This window comes from Neodiprion lecontei, chromosome 7, assembly GCF_021901455.1.
Source record: "Neodiprion lecontei isolate iyNeoLeco1 chromosome 7, iyNeoLeco1.1, whole genome shotgun sequence".
Taxonomy (NCBI): Eukaryota; Metazoa; Arthropoda; class Insecta; order Hymenoptera; family Diprionidae; genus Neodiprion; species Neodiprion lecontei.
The window spans coordinates 17,384,271-17,401,220 of NC_060266.1; the positions used below are offsets into that span (position 1 = coordinate 17,384,271).

General features: G+C 34.1%; 3 protein-coding genes and 2 long non-coding RNA genes across 12 annotated transcripts; 1 reads left to right on the forward strand and 4 right to left on the reverse strand.

Annotated features, from left to right (window-relative positions):
* Positions 1 to 117: 117 nt before the first annotated feature.
* Positions 118 to 9,707, forward strand: LOC107222930. Its single transcript, XM_046744791.1, has 6 exons — positions 118 to 603; positions 686 to 1,279; positions 1,379 to 3,800; positions 6,032 to 6,180; positions 6,843 to 7,640; positions 8,574 to 9,707. The coding sequence occupies exons 1-3, from the start codon at positions 539 to 541 to the stop codon at positions 1,632 to 1,634; spliced, it is 915 nt and encodes a 304-aa protein (XP_046600747.1). The 5' UTR covers positions 118 to 538; the 3' UTR covers positions 1,635 to 3,800; positions 6,032 to 6,180; positions 6,843 to 7,640; positions 8,574 to 9,707.
* LOC124295294 lies at positions 2,959 to 5,983 on the reverse strand. The gene is made up of 2 exons (XR_006905198.1): positions 5,898 to 5,983; positions 2,959 to 5,835 (listed from the first exon to the last, which is right to left on the reverse strand). It is a non-coding gene; the product is annotated as an uncharacterized LOC124295294 (long non-coding RNA).
* LOC124295295 lies at positions 8,178 to 9,287 on the reverse strand. Its single transcript, XR_006905199.1, has 2 exons — positions 9,196 to 9,287; positions 8,178 to 9,161 (listed from the first exon to the last, which is right to left on the reverse strand). It is a non-coding gene; the product is annotated as an uncharacterized LOC124295295 (long non-coding RNA).
* Positions 9,385 to 10,981, reverse strand: LOC107222899. The gene has a single exon (XM_015662434.2). The coding sequence runs from the start codon at positions 10,969 to 10,971 to the stop codon at positions 9,856 to 9,858; it is 1,116 nt and encodes a 371-aa protein (XP_015517920.1). The 5' UTR covers positions 10,972 to 10,981; the 3' UTR covers positions 9,385 to 9,855.
* Positions 10,982 to 11,082: 101 nt separating this feature from the next.
* LOC107222906 lies at positions 11,083 to 16,496 on the reverse strand. Of its 8 annotated transcripts, XM_046744796.1 has the most exons (7): positions 16,115 to 16,351; positions 15,480 to 15,668; positions 15,165 to 15,248; positions 14,805 to 15,065; positions 14,488 to 14,541; positions 14,280 to 14,406; positions 12,039 to 13,760 (listed from the first exon to the last, which is right to left on the reverse strand). In XM_046744796.1, the coding sequence occupies exons 1-7, from the start codon at positions 16,177 to 16,179 to the stop codon at positions 13,722 to 13,724; spliced, it is 819 nt and encodes a 272-aa protein (XP_046600752.1). In that variant the 5' UTR covers positions 16,180 to 16,351; the 3' UTR covers positions 12,039 to 13,721. The 8 variants fall into 8 exon arrangements, with proteins under 8 accessions (XP_046600753.1, XP_046600750.1, XP_046600752.1 ...); XM_046744797.1 differs by lacking the exons at positions 12,039 to 13,760; positions 14,280 to 14,406 and adding an exon at positions 11,083 to 11,475; XM_046744794.1 differs by lacking the exon at positions 12,039 to 13,760 and adding an exon at positions 11,083 to 11,475 and having other exon boundaries at positions 14,280 to 14,541.
* Between the last annotated feature and the right edge of the window lie 454 nt (positions 16,497 to 16,950).

Sequence of the window (16,950 nt, forward strand, 5' to 3'; positions counted from 1 at the left end):
TGGCGCTAGTAGTTACCTGACGAGCTTGCGCGCGGTCAGCGAGGACAGCGAGCGTGTTAGAAGTATACTAGCGCCACGTAGAGGAACTAAAAAACGGGGACAAGCGCGTACAATTTTTTAGTATACTAGCAGTGGTGAGTGTCAGGGGGCTGGTTGTACTCCAGATGGGTTAACCTGTAAACTTATAGGTGGCCCGTACCTCCGTATCATATATTTAATTGATTTATGTTTTAGAGAACATAAAGGATATTATTGACAAGTATGGGTATCAATATGGTAGATAATTAATAGTATTCTATTTACATAATCATAATTAAATTTCTTGTACGAAATTTTCCATTCTGGTACGTTTTATGGCGCCATCTAATACGGCGAAGAATTTCAGTCTGGCAACACTGACGCACAATACTGCGAGACGTCAGTTATTATTATGGTCAGTAAAAATTTGCGCGTCCGTTGAATTTATGATATCGATGTTGCTAAGAAATGTTCTTTAATGTGATATCGTGTATGAAACTAGCGGAAAATACTAAGCAAAATGACAAGAACATGCCTCATATGTAAAGCAGAACAAATTCCAAGATGCGAACGTAGTTTTCACATGTAAGTATTGTATTTGTAGTTTATAGTCCTAACCTAAAAATTTCTTACTCACTATATACATTGATTCCTATTGTGATTGCAGGTTTCCCAAAAATGAATCAATAAAGCTAAAATGGCTCGATGCTATAAATGTATCAAAAACTCCGAATTTTAAAACTGCAAGCATATGCAGTGATCACTTTCATGCAGAATCATTTTTTTATTCTGATGAATTCAGACAAAGAAAGCGGCTATGCAAAGAAGCTGTTCCTAGACAGAAAAATATTAATTCACTTAATCTGCCAAAAGAAAATGAAACAAAAGAGAATGCAATAATTGATATTAATTATTGTGAAGTAAATGATATACCAGAACACATAAGTTTCAAAGCGAATACAAATGAAACTGAAATGTGTACAGATGAGGTCACTTTAACAAATTCTCTTAAGTTTCATAAAAGTAATGCCCTTGAAGATGTAAGTGCACAGTCACATCTGAATAAAGACGTTAAAATGTGCCCAAATAAAGTTTCCTCAATAACATCTATCAACTCCCGAGAAAGTGATGTGTCAAAAGATATTTGTTTACAATCAAATACTAAAAAAGCGACTGAAACGTATATTCAAGAACCGCCTTTTAATAATTCTGAAACGTTGAATGGTAGTACCTCAAGTATTAAATCAAACAGTAAGAAAAGGTAATTCTCTTTCACAACAATAATAAAAATGCATTATTGATGCATAACAATTGAATTTCTTCTTTTCATTATAATATGTAGTATAAATTATAATTTTAGGAAACGCTCATTCAATGACATCAAAACAGCGAAAAGAGTGCGTTTCATGAATGGTTTTAAGACAGATTATATATGTCAAGAAGACTTTGTTAACAAAGACGCTTGGAATCGATTTCTAACTTACGTAGCTTATCAAAGGTCTAGAATTGCAGCTGCTCATAATAGAAACTCGCGTAAAGAAAGGAAAATACAAAATTTGATTGATGTGATAGAAACTTTGGATAAAGGAGAACAATTTGATGCTGTTGAATGTTGAAAGGTGAGATTTTAATAATATTCATTTAATTGTATCTAAGGAAAAAAATTGTACATATTTATATATTTTTGCTATGATTTCATCATATAGTATATTTTATAATAATAAAAATGTTATAATGAATGGTACATATAATAGTGAATATACAAAAATAACAGTAACGAGGTTGAAGCTAGCAATGTTATCGAAACGAAACATTGGAGAAAAAACCATAATGATGTTTAAGGAACTAAGATTTCAAAATATGAGTGTTTTGTTTTATTATGATCTACTGAATTTCGGACATGTCCAAAATCGCGAAGTAACAGTGTTTTTTCAGCATGAATCGTTACAATGACGTTACTAACTTCAATATGATTAACAGTATCCATTTTGGTTTTTTGGCTTTTTGATAGGTTCTGCCATCACATATGAAAGAGCTAATAACGTGTATGGAATAACGAAAATCTACAGTACCTTTTCCTAAAAAACTGAATACCTTCGCCTGTACTCTTCACTTCCAGTCTCCGGCTGCGTATGTGTTTGTTAGACGAAGTTTTTTAAAATGGCTACCTTGTGTCCAAACGCTTAACAGTTGGACATATGCAAAGGAGTACAAGCCAGATATATCTGAATAAAACTATCAATAATGTATCTGATATTATCAAGCGAGAGTCAACAAGGGGTAAAAAGCTCGTTTTCAATATTAGTTTTGATGAAAGCAGCATAGAGAATAGAATGGTAATACACATAAGTGGAAAGGCATTGTAGATTTAGGAGGCCAATTGAATGCATTGGACGCGGATGGAAAGCATAAAATTGCTACTAAATCATTAGTTCTTATGTTGGTGAATATTAATGGCGGTTTCCAAGTTCCAGTAGCTCATTATTTGATTCATTCATTGGCGGCATAGAAAAAGCTACCCTACTTAAAGACGTATTAATTAAATTAAATGAAAACAAGATTAATGTAGTAAGTGTAACATTTTAGTGCGATCGAGCTCACAGGACAGCTTGCGAATCATTAGGCACGAATCTAAATTATAAAGATAAAGACAATTTGAAGCCATATTTTGAGCATCCAAGTACTTTCGTACCAGTTTATATTTTTTATGACCTTTGTCGTTGCCTTAAGCTTGTTCGAAATTATATAGCTACAAAAGGTCAAATAATTTATGATGGACAAGACTACATACATTCAGGGTCGGATTTTCCAGCAAGCCAACCATGCCATGGCGTGGGGGCGCAAGCTGTCTGGGGGCCACCCGGTATCTGAGGTTTTTTTCTAAGTTCTTTTTCTGGTTGAAAAATTTGTACAAGTTTAAAATTTTTTGAAATCAATCAGCAACTCACGGAATGAGTTCAATACGAAAATACCCCTTATAATCTCTCAAATAAACAAGAAGCAGGAAGATCAATGTGATAATGGTTCAATGACTCCACTGCCCCTTAACTACACAGGGCGCAGCTAGTTACATAAAAACGTAACCCAGCTTCTCAAGTACCTGCGATTTAACTGATTTTACATAAAATGCTTTCAATCCCTGAAAAATCCAATAACCTTATGGAAACTAAGCTCTATAGTGAAAAATTCCATGTTCACAGCAACTTGCAAACCTAAAATACCAAAGGTAATGCGAGTGACTGTTTCAAGTCAAACAAGCTTTCTGTTATTGATACATTAGTTTAAAAATATATAAAACATAACCTGTATAACCTAATAATCACGAAAAACCGAGTTCAGTGTTGTTGGCAGCTTGCGTCGGCCCGTGTACTTCCATTAAAGTATTAAACACCTATTCCGAAGTGACATGAAGAAAACGGTATTTTCATTTATAATATTCTTTTCGTCATTTATAATTTGAGGATACTTAATTGGATCAAATTATTTAATGGTCGCTGCGGTCGATTTGGCGTAAGGATGCCTCATATCGTAATTCGGCCGTGCATGCATTGGGAATTCATTAAAAAATTACAGAAAGCACGAGAAAGTTCGAGATGACATTTAGCTTGTAAAATCAGTCATTGACACGTTAATTTCTATAAAGAGAAAATGAAAGTATTTTTCGGCAGCTCAAGTGCTAAGCAAAAGTGTCGCAGTTGCGTTAACTTTATGAAAATTCACTTATAAATATAAAGACTTTGAAAATGCTTCTTCAACAGCAACAGTTTGCAAAAATTTTAAGGGTATGTTTGATTTGTTAAATGTTCGTAGTAAATTTTGCAAAAAATCAATTCAAATGAGTATTAATAAATCTAATTTAAAAGAAGTAGAAAAAAAAACTCATTCAGTACATTGATCGAAAATTGATTGATTGAAAAATGAAGAAATATTTTTGAGTCATATGAACAAAAGGATTTAAAGTATAACTCTGCCTATAATATTTATTGCTTAGCAAATTAGATATCGTAACATATTCTTTGGCAAATTGTACTCCTTTAGATTAAACATTAGTTCTCCCTGAAGAAAGTGCAAATAATAATGATAAATCATCAAAAAGTTGCAGCAAGGAAGTAAGCCCTACTAAAGAGAAACTTGTAGCATTAAGTAATATCACTAATGAACAAAGTACATACACTAATGATGAAAGCTCAAAAATTAGTTATAAGAAAGTAAACTCATCTAAAAAGTATATCGCAATCCATTAATGTTGGTGATCTTCTAAAAAATGACAATTATCATTTATTTCAACACAGTTTTAGTAAAACTAAAAATGAAGGTTGGTGCTTTTCTGAATACTCAGAAAATATTGTCAAGTATACTGCAGGTTCAATTGTACGTATTTCGACACAAAAAATCCACTGTGATAAATGCTGTGATCTATTATTAGACACAACTGACAGTACCAATAAGTCTCAGTTAACTAACGCAAAAAATTATGGAGGTTTGAAGTATGCATCCTGTGATGTCAACTTTATTTGCAAATGCACAGAAAGAATCATGTGTAGTCAAAACTATTTAATTACCAAAAATGTGAATGCTCAATTGGTTACAGAAACATTGAATATTAATCCAACTTCAATTTTAGATGACGATGAGCACTTTCTTAAACACGAATTATTTATGGGCCGTCATCATCAATTAATTGTACTCATTATACAAAAATACATAAATATTCGTTTAAAACATCAAGGTAAACTTTTACAAGATTGAAGACAAAGAATACGAATGCAGAATAATAAGCTCACGTTTTTTAAAGGACAATAATTTTGTTAAGTATTTTCAAATTATTTATAAGTACTTAAACACCAAAGTCAAATGAGCCAAAAAGAATATGCGTGGCAAGCTATGCTTATAAATTTTTTGTAAAATAATATTTTTACATATTACGAAAATATAATATTTTTTTACTTATTACTTTATGCATGATAATATTTTACGTTTTATTACGGTATGTGATATTACAGTATGTACTTGTGTGTATTATTCTTGTTTGTTACTTAATAGAAATCACAAACAGCATTCTACGATTTAATATTGAATTATGTATTTAATTTTAATGTTTTATTAGCATTATTCCTATCTTTACATTATAATTTTTAATTTATGTTTTATGTATGTACATAGTATACTACACTGTGCCGGACATGCTTATGAAATTCACGTGTTTTACATTTTGCGGCATGATTTTGGAATTGACCCACCGCACCAGTACGGACTTTAACATACATTCGAGATCAGCGTAAACGACAAATGGAATGGTGCCTTTGTTTTGAAATTTGAAAAGGCTAAATCTTTAAACTTGGGAGATTCCATACGCACTTCATTTGGCATAATACAATCTTACCGATGACTGTTGTAGGCGTGTTTCACAGTAAATTGACACAAACATCCGTCGCATAAGAACAGGCGGCCATCATGATCAGACAATCAGTTTGATCGCCAATCGTGAAAGATCTGTAGTCCAATCTGTTGAATGCTGGTATAAATTTGTATTTTATCATGTATTTTATAAAATCTTCAACATTCGACAGCAGGTCGCTCCATGCGCGTGTACACCAACCGTCTATGTCGCTCGAGTGGAGGATCGTCGCGTTGGAGGTATTGAAGCTTACATAACTTCTTCTGCAATCCCATCGTGCTTTGCGTTTTCAAATTTGCACGGTACTGTGAGGTTAATCTTCACATTCTTCTCAATCGCTAAACGTTGATACGCTGCGCACCGTCTAGAACGGCCTCCAAATTCTTGTGCCCAAGATTTGTAACGTTGATAGTGCGTATCTAATTGGCAAAAAAACTATCAAAAACGTCCCACTGTACACCCGTAGAACTGTTGATATTACCACCCGTCACCACAGCGTGCTGCTGCAGTTGCCTCTGCCGCAGCTGTTACCCGAGTGTGACTGTGTGTTGAATCTATATCCAATGTTCGAAGTATAATTTTGGTCACTATATCACTGTATTACTATATTTATAGGATCAGAACGTCCGGAGCGACACTCGTGATAAAACCGTGCACTATTAAATCTCGGAGTTTCGCGGACGCTTTTTCTGCCTCTCCGCCTTAGAGATTGGACTCCTGTACTCTAGTCTCCATGCTATCCTCCGTGCAATTTTTCGAAGAACGTAAGATCAATCTTGCAAATATTCTTCGTGGAGTAGGCCTACCGGAGATACTACATAAAAAAACGCGCCGGGAGCTCTACTGCTTGCGGTGGTGTGGAAAGGAGCACAAGTGAACTAATTTTCACTGGTCAAATACTAACATACTGCAGTTTTTCAAATGACACTTTTATTCTGGCATAAATTTAACTCATTTTCAATAAAACTCATATGTCGATAATTTGTAACGCATGTGGAATCTTAATACCTCCAGATTCCTCTATGTTAGTCAGAGTGAATTCCACGTAAATACATTCTTCTTTTTGATAAATTTCGTTTGTTAATTATAGTCAACAAGGTGCACGTACCTTTGGCAATTTAGAGTTTGGCTATTCCAACATCCTTCTCCCCCGCTTGACTTTTCGAATCTATATTGTAGAAAATTATTTAAAAACCTTCAAGACCAATTTGTATACCCGCTCGATTCATAGATTACTTAACCGAATCTACTGTTGAACACTTTTCTCAAAAAATCATTACATTCACATACATTGATACATAAAAAGAAAGGCAATCAATGATAACTCGCATTTTATAATATTATTATTTAATCTTAGACTTAATTAAATATCACGTAAGAAATGTTTTGTCACATTAAATACATAAAATCATGTCACTTTTGACAGAAAGGAAGGCCGGACTTTCAGAGGATAAATTCGTAAAACGCGAAACAAATGATGCATCAATAACTAAACGTTTTACGCATAAGTTGGCTGCCTTGCCATGGCAATTGGTGCACCAATTTCAAAAACCAGTGCATGCATTGTTGGATGGTGATCTTCGCAGGAAGGGTATCGCTTGGAATTTAACAGACCTATGTATATTTCTCCATAACGAACAATCAGCCCACCACCGGAACCTGATGCCGTTTCAACAACTCATCAACGATGCATATTTGTTGGATGAGTACTAAGCAATTACATGAATTTCTGACAAGTTTCTTGTAATTTTAACGTATATAACGTAACTCTTTAACGTTCTACCAATGTCTCATCTTCACTTCGTGAAATTCTTGTTCTACCTAAGACTGCGAAACCTTTCATCTGTATTTTTTCGACCGAGATATCGTAGATAATTGATGCGAAATTAATTATAAAGAATCCGAAAAATCCATGTATAGGTGATATCAGTCGTTAGTTTCTGATATCCTATATATTGTAGTATTATTACACAATTGGATCCTCTAGGTAATATTATTATTATTAGGGGTTACCGAAAAAGTACTGAAATTTCGGTTAAAATAGTATCGATTCGGTCGGAAATACATATTCTCAAACTCAAAATTCCTAACAATCAATACCGGCACTGCCATAAACGTATAATAAAGTGGACAGATATGAGTAATCATAATCTGGGCCACTTATAATAAATTTCTGAACAATCTTGTGTTAGGGGGTTAGCGGACAGAGTCGCAATACAACCAGGTAAGATGAGTAGAAGTTGAAAAAAGGAACCTTGATAGTCTTTAAATTTTTTCAAAATTACTTTTGAGATAACGATTGCCTGAGGTTTATCGGTGTTTGTTACAGCATGGACTCAAACACTAGTAACAATCGAGTCTTACCTAATTTCCAAAAATTATTTACAAGTAGTATTTTTGCGTAGAAAGGTCTGGGTTTTTCGCTGCAAATAAACTGTAATTTTTAAAAACCACGGAAATATAACATCAGTGTAGAAATCATTTTTACCCGTTAGCTGCATCTTCTTTCTGATTGAAGATATGAGCGTTGACTGAAGATACATATTATTATTTCGGTTAACGGTACGAGTTAAGTATTAAACATATGTATAGAAATTACATGAGGTACATATAGGAACAACTATATATCTCCATCCTTTGAATAACTTCTTCGACTACTACCATCCTTTGCATCAACAAAATGTTTCTAACTCTTTTAACAGTAAGCCAGGTGCATGTTCATTATGCATCTATTTAAGTAGTATTATTTTTATCGATCCGATGAAGTTAGACTGACGTTGCTGAATTTGGCCCAAATGAATTTGCGTAATTGAAAAGCATACGACGTCCACACGGAGTTGTATGAAAATTTCATTCCGTTCCCGTTCGTCACTCCGTAGGCACAACAATATTCGTCTCTGCGTTATCTGGGCACACGCGATGAGCGATGGAGTTAGGATGGAAACATCAATTTTTGTCGTCTGTACGTTCCGACCGCTTATCGACTTGAGTTGCGCGTGCAAGAAAGGACGCAGAGAGCGCTGCTTGACGATGAATTTATCTTCTCCATTTTCGATTACGAAAAGTTCCATAAGGCTATCAGTCTTTATATATCTTCAGTCAACGCTCATATTATGTAATGTGAATTTTATATTCTTGCGTTCTGTTATGTTTACAGAGATTGAGCCTGCGGCCGGTGTAGCGTTTCGGGCAGACTCCATTGCCAACGTAATAAACTAGGGAAAAAATTAGCCTTTTCAAAATCACTGTCCACATCTTCGAGATCCACAAGTGTACACGTGATAGTACATTATTTCTTCTCGCCTTGACGTGCCGACCGTTTAGCGACTTGCGTTGCGCGCCGCAGAGTTCACCGCTTGACGATGAATTCATCTCCTTCATTTTTGGTTACGGAAGGCCCCATTACGCTAGCAGTGTTCAACATCTTGACTCAACGTTTATACATCGTGAAATCTCATAATTCATGACGATCCGACAATAAACTGACAACTGTTTCGTGAGTCAAGTATCTAATTGTTACTAGTCAAACGGATGATCTATGCATTTTTTCTCACCTTGAAATTCAGATCAAAGGGGATCACCCATGCCTTTGATTTGTTGAAAATCGTTATGTGAATGCAGTAACGAACATTGACTCAAACAAAAATCAATGTTTGTGTCTTTGGAACGATTGAAGGAGTTATGAATTTAAAATAGATTAGAATCTGTGGGACAGTTATGAAGTTGAAGAATTAGTATCCGTATACTAATTATCTTTGTTAGAATTAGTATCAGTATACTAATTAACTTTGTTAGAATTAGTATCAGTATACTGAATTAACAGTTCTCAAGTTGCAGAATAACGATTTCCCCTAACAGTGTATCGTTACGTTAACCTTGCAAACTTAACCTTATCTTGGTTCAAGGAATTAACAGTGATTACGAAGGTGCGCATAGTAACATATGCCTGGATATGAAAATATTACACGTACTAAAACATCAAGTTTTATTTTGTATCAAATCAGTTGCGTATGAAATTAATTTTTTCATTACCTTAATAAATATGGCTCATAAATAATAAGTTTTTATAAGTACTTATTTATGTTTATCGAACAAAGACAGAGACACAATGTTCTCTCATGATAGTGCTAAATAAAACAAACACCTGTGTGGCATATTTTCATGTTATTGAAAATAGTCGTCGAGCGCCCTGCTGTTTAGATATTAACTTAGAAATCCTGAAAGGAAAAGAATGATTCAATTTTGTATTTGTGAGTATTTGAATTAGCGTCTGCTTATATTTCCTACCACATTCAAGAGAAAAAAAGGGAAATAATTACCTATTATATAATTATTAATATTAAATGACTGTCAAAATGCCAGACAATATCTCTTCATATGGACTCATCTATGATAATCAAGCCAAAGATAAGTAAGAATGGGCCTTTAACGAAATATCGTTATAAGTAAACAAAGCCTACAAAATATTTATCAATAATTCTATACGATGGAGGATATCGTTTTGTTGATGAAGAAAGATGATCAACAGCAGCCATCATGACTGGCAAAGCTACTTGACACCGTTCTGTGTCAACACAGTACCTCTTCATCTCCGTTTCATTTTCCGTATACTTGTATAAAAGTTTGGTTACTCGACTAGATGCTAATTCAATTGTATCACCTTGACTTAACATGGCACAATCCTTCTCAATTAATAATTCTAAATTCTTATCCATTACCTGCAAAATCAGGTAATGGGAACGTTCACCATCCAAAGTTTCGACTAAGATTCGATTACCGGTAAAGATATCGGTTCGATTGCTAACAATTGAGATGAAATCTTGCAATGGATCTGAAGCTTTTTCAATGTCTGATTCATCATCTGAAAATTTAAATTCTACACAGCAGTTCCATATCTTAATGCTATCTTTATATGTAGAATGACCGCCAAGTGTAGATAAACATCTATTGCATGTAACTGTTTGACTATCTTCATCGATTTTCAGTTCCTTCTTGAAAATTGCCTTGTTCAACAGTCTGTAATTCCTTTCGTAAAAACAGTCAGACTCCCTAGGGTATGGGATAACTGAGTAATCGCTGCCATCATGATTGCAACAAAACCATTCACTTGGTTCGCAGATATTTGAGGGTAAGGGTAGCACTCGTTTGAAGAAAACTACGTTAGTGATGTCATTCTTACATCGTGAGCATCGCAGGCAACAGTTTCTTCCTTTCAATCGATGTTCAATATTAATGGGATTATTTTGAAAATCAATGGTCGAATCTCCAGGTGTAGCAACTATCTCAGTTTTAAATGATCCATATGAACCTTCGATCGGTTGGGTTTGCACTCTGAGCGAGATCCAGTTGTCGGTGACAGTCAATGAAGAGAGAGTTTTTGGTATAATTTTTATGAAATTCAGTGGTAGAAATTTTATTTGGCTGCCCATTCGAAGAATTATCACATTTTCTTTGAGCTTCAACTGAATCGAGCTTTTTTCCAAAATATCCCGAGTCAAGATGAATATATTGCAAGAACGTATGCGCGATCTTACTTCGATTGTTATCAATTCCATTGCATATTAAGTGCGGACAAATGTCATTCATCTTCAATTGTTTGTTCTTATTAAATATGGGACAAACGCACTAAGTGCCAGCCAATTGGCAAATGTTGTTGTATTTGGTAATTATCATCAGTTATTAATTATTTCAGATGATATGATGAGTTTTCGCTTGGCTGTACTGTCATTTTTGAACTGTCAACCACTGCATGGAAGTCTAACCTTGCCATATGTCCAAATGAGAAAATTCCAGTCTTGACACGACATACACATATGAAATTACACAGTTATTATCGATTTTAAGCAAAAATCGCGGAACACTATTTGAATAATTTTAATTACGATCACGGCGTAATCCATTAAAAAACTTCATGTACGTCCAGATGAGGGTTACACAGGCAGTGACGAACCTGACGAATCAAGAATATGGCCGATGTTGCCAGAGTGAGCTACCGCTTAATACTAGACGGCAGTGCCACACTGTAATGGTCTCGGATTTTCGTACTAATTTGGCGGTCACTGCAAATCAAATAGAGTATATGATAAATTCGTTGAAACTTTAGGATTTTTTTCCTTTTCTTTTTTAATCTCATACGAACATCACAGCTTTGATTTATAATGTGCCGTATGAGTTACAGTCTGCATTTATAAAACTATAAAGGAAAACATTAGTTTTTATATTCTATTATACATTTTGAACTCGATTGGCGGGAAATTCATCAAAGGCAATTTATCGAAAAACAATTCGTTAAAACCAATTCTTCGAAAACAATTTGTTAAACAGTTAGTCCAACCTAATACAACCCAACAAACATGAATCCAACACAATTCAAGCTACGAAATTGTCATTCGAGGAATTGGTTTGTTCGGTTTTGTTATTCAACGCATTATTGTTTCTCAATAACAACAATGCAACAATCTCCAGTCTCCAGGTGGCGCAAAAGTCGAGAATTTACTTTTCCGATTGAGGATGAACTAGGGGTTTAATGCAATTTTGAGAAAAGAAGGGCCAATAGCCGCAAGGTAGTTAGTTTCATATGCTCATGCAGTCAGGTAGCATTTGATAATGAATGTGAATACAGTTGAAGATGTTTATTCAATTTTATATAGAAAAGTTTGAACCAACTTTGAACAAAGACTTATTGTAATATATAATACAAATAGAAAAATTGCTTCCAACAACTGAAACTGATGCATAATGAGGCCAACATACAATCGAAACGTTCAATATATTATGATATCTATGGATAAGAAGTAATGGAAATGAGCGATACAAAATAAGACAAGTAACTTTTTGTTTCGCTAGTTACTAAAAGATAATACACGGTTATGAAAACGTCTAATATGTTATCGATCAAATCAATTTCAAGAGTTGTCAGAACTGTACTTTCCGTAAACATATTAATATGTACAAATAAATTCAATGGAATTAACAATTTTTCAGTATGAATCTTGACTTTCTGTAAAACGATTTTCATTGACAATAAGTTTGGCGTCATCCTTAATACTTTTTCAGCAGTTTTAAAAATACTGATGACATCTTTGCTGGGAGAAATTAAATCACTCTTTTGTTTTTAGGATGTACTTGTAAGCCCTTTAACTTCTTTATGGGAAAGTGAGCTATCTTTTCATTGAATCAACGATGCTGATATCGTTTCGCATTCCAACTGCTCTGGACACATTTGACATTTTATTACATTTTTCATAGTATGCACAATGGATCTGGCAATATAAATAACAATACCATGAATATATTCACTGAAACTCCAATTGTCTCTTATATAATCGTGGTCAAATATGTTATTACAAATATTATCGACATTACAATTACTGATATTATTTTCCAACTTCAACATGACAGTATCATTGTTCATGGTACAACTGGCTTTATTGGGTACAATGGAGTTTACGTATATAACCATTTTCTTATGATCAGATCTAAATTGACAGCAGGTTAGATTGTTGTTAAAGCCACCTATTTGTCTTATACATGAAAAAACGTTTCCAGATGACTCGACTTTGTTTTGACTCAATTTATATGTCAACAAAAACATCGCGTATTGTTCATTGAATAGAAACTCAGCAAGTCTAGTAAATTTTTACAGTAAAAACAATCAATTCCCAAAATGAAAATTTTCGTGCAGTTTTTGATATTGTGTAATGATTTTACATAATCAGTACACTCACGAGCATTTATTTCCATTTCAATATATTCTTAATCCTAGTCACTTACATGGGGTCCGGTTGACCCCCGAGCTGACTTTAATGTACAATTTTAAAGTCAGCGTGCTTGAATCAGGGTTGTTTGTGCAAGTAAAATGAGGAATGATTGAAGAAACTTTGGTGTTTCAGAGACCCCAACACATGCATTGCATATTGTTTTACTTTTTTTGCTTCAGGAATTTCTCCCACATCCTCCATTCTCTTTTGCTAAATTTAAGATTGCAGTCTATTTCTTAAATGTCAAATTTTGTCTCAGAATTTTGTTCAAGTCGTAACAGTGCGTAACGTAATGTTGTGTACAGTAATAATGATCCAAAGTTCGCTGGGGTATGGGTAACCTCGTGTAAGTAATGTGGGAAGTTTCCATGGGTGTAAGTGATTAGGGTTAATACTCATATATTTCTGGAATTCGTTTTTAACGAACTTTCTTCGTGAATTTGAAAACTCGAATATGTCATTCATTTTTCTGCACAATTCAGGTGTTGCATCAATGTTTTCAAATCCTTGTAGAAATGGAAAGATTGAACTCAGAAAAAGTATTTCTAGTTCACTTTGTATTGTAGCATAGGGGACGTAGAAAACTGTAAATGAAAGGAAAGCACAAAGGTGTATACAGTAATTCAATTAAATTAAGGGATGTCACAATGGTAACTATTTTCACCAAATCAATCAACAGCTTGTTCATTGTAAAAGAAGATCTTGATTGGAACGGCAAACTATTAAAATAATTTCTGTAACATGATAATGATCGTTAACATTTTGCACATGAGAAACTATTACACATAAATATATACACATAAGTCAAAGGAGTTCAGTTAAAGCGTAAAAAATTACTTTCAAAATGTATTATTAAATTTCTGTGTACATGAAAGTCATTGTGTAGATAAATATGAAAATTATATAACAACATTGACCAATTCCTGTGCACTTGTTGAAAGCATAAAATAGTAGAGAATCCAATTAAATACACTATTATAATATTATTGAGTATGTATGTAATTTTCATAATATCTATACAATACTGATAATTGAAAAATAACATGAATTATGTTAATGATTATGTTCGTTATGCTAATGAATTTTGATGTATGTTAACTCACGTCTAGTGCATTACAACCTTCATTCGAGAGATGTCCAATTTCTTTTACATGCTCTAACAAAGTTTGTAAATTCTCTATTTTCAATTTGAATCTTCGAACTTTTTGAGTTAACATCTTCTGCTTTCTCCTGGTGTTTTCCATATAATTTTTAAATATATTCCAGCTAATATCAGATGTAAAATCTTTTCGCTGCAAATCTCCAACATACCTTGCATTAAAAATGCGCTTCCGACCTACTGTAGCATGAGATTCGTCAAGTGTCCTATAAAAGAATACAATTCATCCATCATGGTATAATATACCTACGACGAATAGAAAATTTTTTAAAGATCAGTGTATTGATTACTTCAATTTATTCAGAAATACTTTGATATGCAAGCTGTCATTTTCATGATCACTTCTGGAAACTGAAATTTCACAACTCCAATAATAAAAAAAATATATTGTCATTCTTTCGTCTAAATTATCTGATATTGATCAACATTAAGTTAAAAAACCAATCACAGAACACTTTGTACAGCTAACCTTTTGATCGTGGCCCCTATAGAAGCTGTATACTTTTGTCGGGTTTCTGTGTTTGCAGTTTCTTCGGAGTTATGATTGTTATCAATATCCATTAAATTCTCAGCATTTATTAACTTTGTAAAATTCTGATCCGAATGACTTTCATCAGCGGAAATTCCTGGATTTAAAAATGTTGAGCATTCAGAATTCTGGTCGCCTTCTTGATTGAATTCCTCAGCATCGGAGAGATCTTCTGACTTGATTAGCATTGATGGCCATATACTATCAATTGGATGATTGATTATTAGTATGATTGCAAAATATTTCCAAATACTGTTTCACTCGATATAACACATGAAAATCAATATTTTATTAACGTACATTTCAGAATTTGGGAGAGGCAATACAACGGATTTCCCATGGCAAGACATTGTGTGTTCAATTTTCAGGCTACCTACATTTTCACTGAAAATAAAAAGTAAAATGCAGCGCAAATTAGAGTTACAATCAATACCAATGAGTTGTCACATGTATATTGAGAATGCATCCTTTGAGTACATATAATTTTTCAATAGTTAATGGCATCGAGTTAAAAAAGATCTTTCTTGATGAAAATCCATAAACATTCAACAATTAAATCTATTTATGTATATCAAAGATGCAGATAATTCAATTAAAAATTTAAAAAAAGCATACCTATCAATCTCAGTATGCGACAAACATGGAACAGCTGTAGCCTTCAAATACCTTCTTACGTTGTCGCCATAAATTTTATATTCAAAATCATCATCGTTGAAATGCTGACTGCAAACTGCGCTACAATTTTTAACCTCTCGACCTATGTTTAAGAACCACTGTTGCTTTGTTGCTTCATCTTTCGGTAAACTGAAAATATCAATAATGCTAAATTTTACATCAATAATTGGGTCAAGGGAACTTATTAAGTGGGTGTCCAATTCGATTTGACATTGATGAATGTATATCTCCAAATATCGAGGTCAACGTATCTCAAACACGAAAAAAGGCTCAGCAGTCTCATGCTATACATAATTCTGAAGAAAAAGCTCCAATACATTTTCGGATTCTACGAAATCTCAATAATCAATTCGTAGAATTCATGCCATTTCTTTTTTTCTGCGTCAAATGAAAATGAATTGCAGTGATTGTGTTCAGTGTTGTGTATGAAATGGGACTTTTCCCTTTTTCGCGTTTGAAATACGTGAATCTCGATATTGAGAAATATATACGTCAAAGTCGAAATCGACCAGGGCACCCTATCTTACCGCTGACATGACCACAAAGTAAACAAGTAACATGATATAATTAATTACCGATGTAGAGAAATGTCTACATGTATTGAGGACTCTGCTTTGCATATACAACACTGCCGTACCATTTTTATAGTTGAAATTCGGTTTTATTCTTTCTAACATTAAATTTTCACGTTACTAACAATGCGAGACTCCACACAAACCGCAAGTGTAAGAACTCGTGGTGTTAAGTATCGTATACGTGCTGTGCTTGCGGTGTGAGTATTATGTATTCGTAGTGTGCCTAAATATCCAACGACTCACCCCTTTCCACGGAGCCTATATAGAACGAGCATGATGTAATGTATGTATGTATGTACACTTGGGGACAATAAATCTGAGACGGCTAATTTTTTACACTAGACAGTTATGTTGGCAAAAGAGAAACCTACAGCGCCATAGTCGGCTGAGCGCGAAACAAACTCAATCTCAATAAACGTAACATAATCCATGACTGTCGAATCTAACCTCAGAATACCGCGGGGATAATGACCATATATAGGGAGCTTTCCAGCAAGGAGACACAGTGTGACACTGTGTTACACGGTCGAACACTGTGCCTTGGTGCTTGTTGGAACGCTTTGAGGTTCTTAATTCAGTCACTAGAGTCTGCTCATGCATTATACGAAAAATCAAGGAACATTGAGCGCTCCAGGGAAAAAAAACATTTGTGAAACGCGTGTAGATTATCATTGCATTTAATAAATAAATATAAGCAATACCATGCGTCGAAAATAAAATCTCCAACTAAAAAATTGGCAGCAATGAATCCGACACAGTGTCCAACCATGCTCCGCAGCTGTGTCCGAGTGTGTCGTTGTTGAAAAGCACCCTGTTCGACACAGTGTCGCTCTGTG

Excerpts from the sequence above, each read along its gene's own strand:
- LOC107222930 (XM_046744791.1), top strand. The coding sequence starts at position 539 with ATGACAAGAACATGCCTCATATGTAAAGCAGAACAAATTCCAAGATGC. Across the intron at positions 604-685 it reads TGCGAACGTAGTTTTCACAT|GTTTCCCAAAAATGAATCAA; the intron begins GTAAGTATTGTA and ends TTGTGATTGCAG. Across the intron at positions 1,280-1,378 it reads AAATCAAACAGTAAGAAAAG|GAAACGCTCATTCAATGACA; the intron begins GTAATTCTCTTT and ends TTATAATTTTAG.
- LOC107222899 (XM_015662434.2), bottom strand. The coding sequence starts at position 10,971 with ATGGAATTGATAACAATCGAAGTAAGATCGCGCATACGTTCTTGCAAT.
- LOC107222906 (XM_015662442.2), bottom strand. The coding sequence starts at position 16,179 with ATGGTACGGCAGTGTTGTATATGCAAAGCAGAGTCCTCAATACATGTA. Across the intron at positions 15,669-16,114 it reads GTAGACATTTCTCTACATCG|TTTACCGAAAGATGAAGCAA; the intron begins GTAATTAATTAT and ends TGATATTTTCAG. Across the intron at positions 15,249-15,479 it reads TCGCATACTGAGATTGATAG|TGAAAATGTAGGTAGCCTGA; the intron begins GTATGCTTTTTT and ends TTTTATTTTCAG.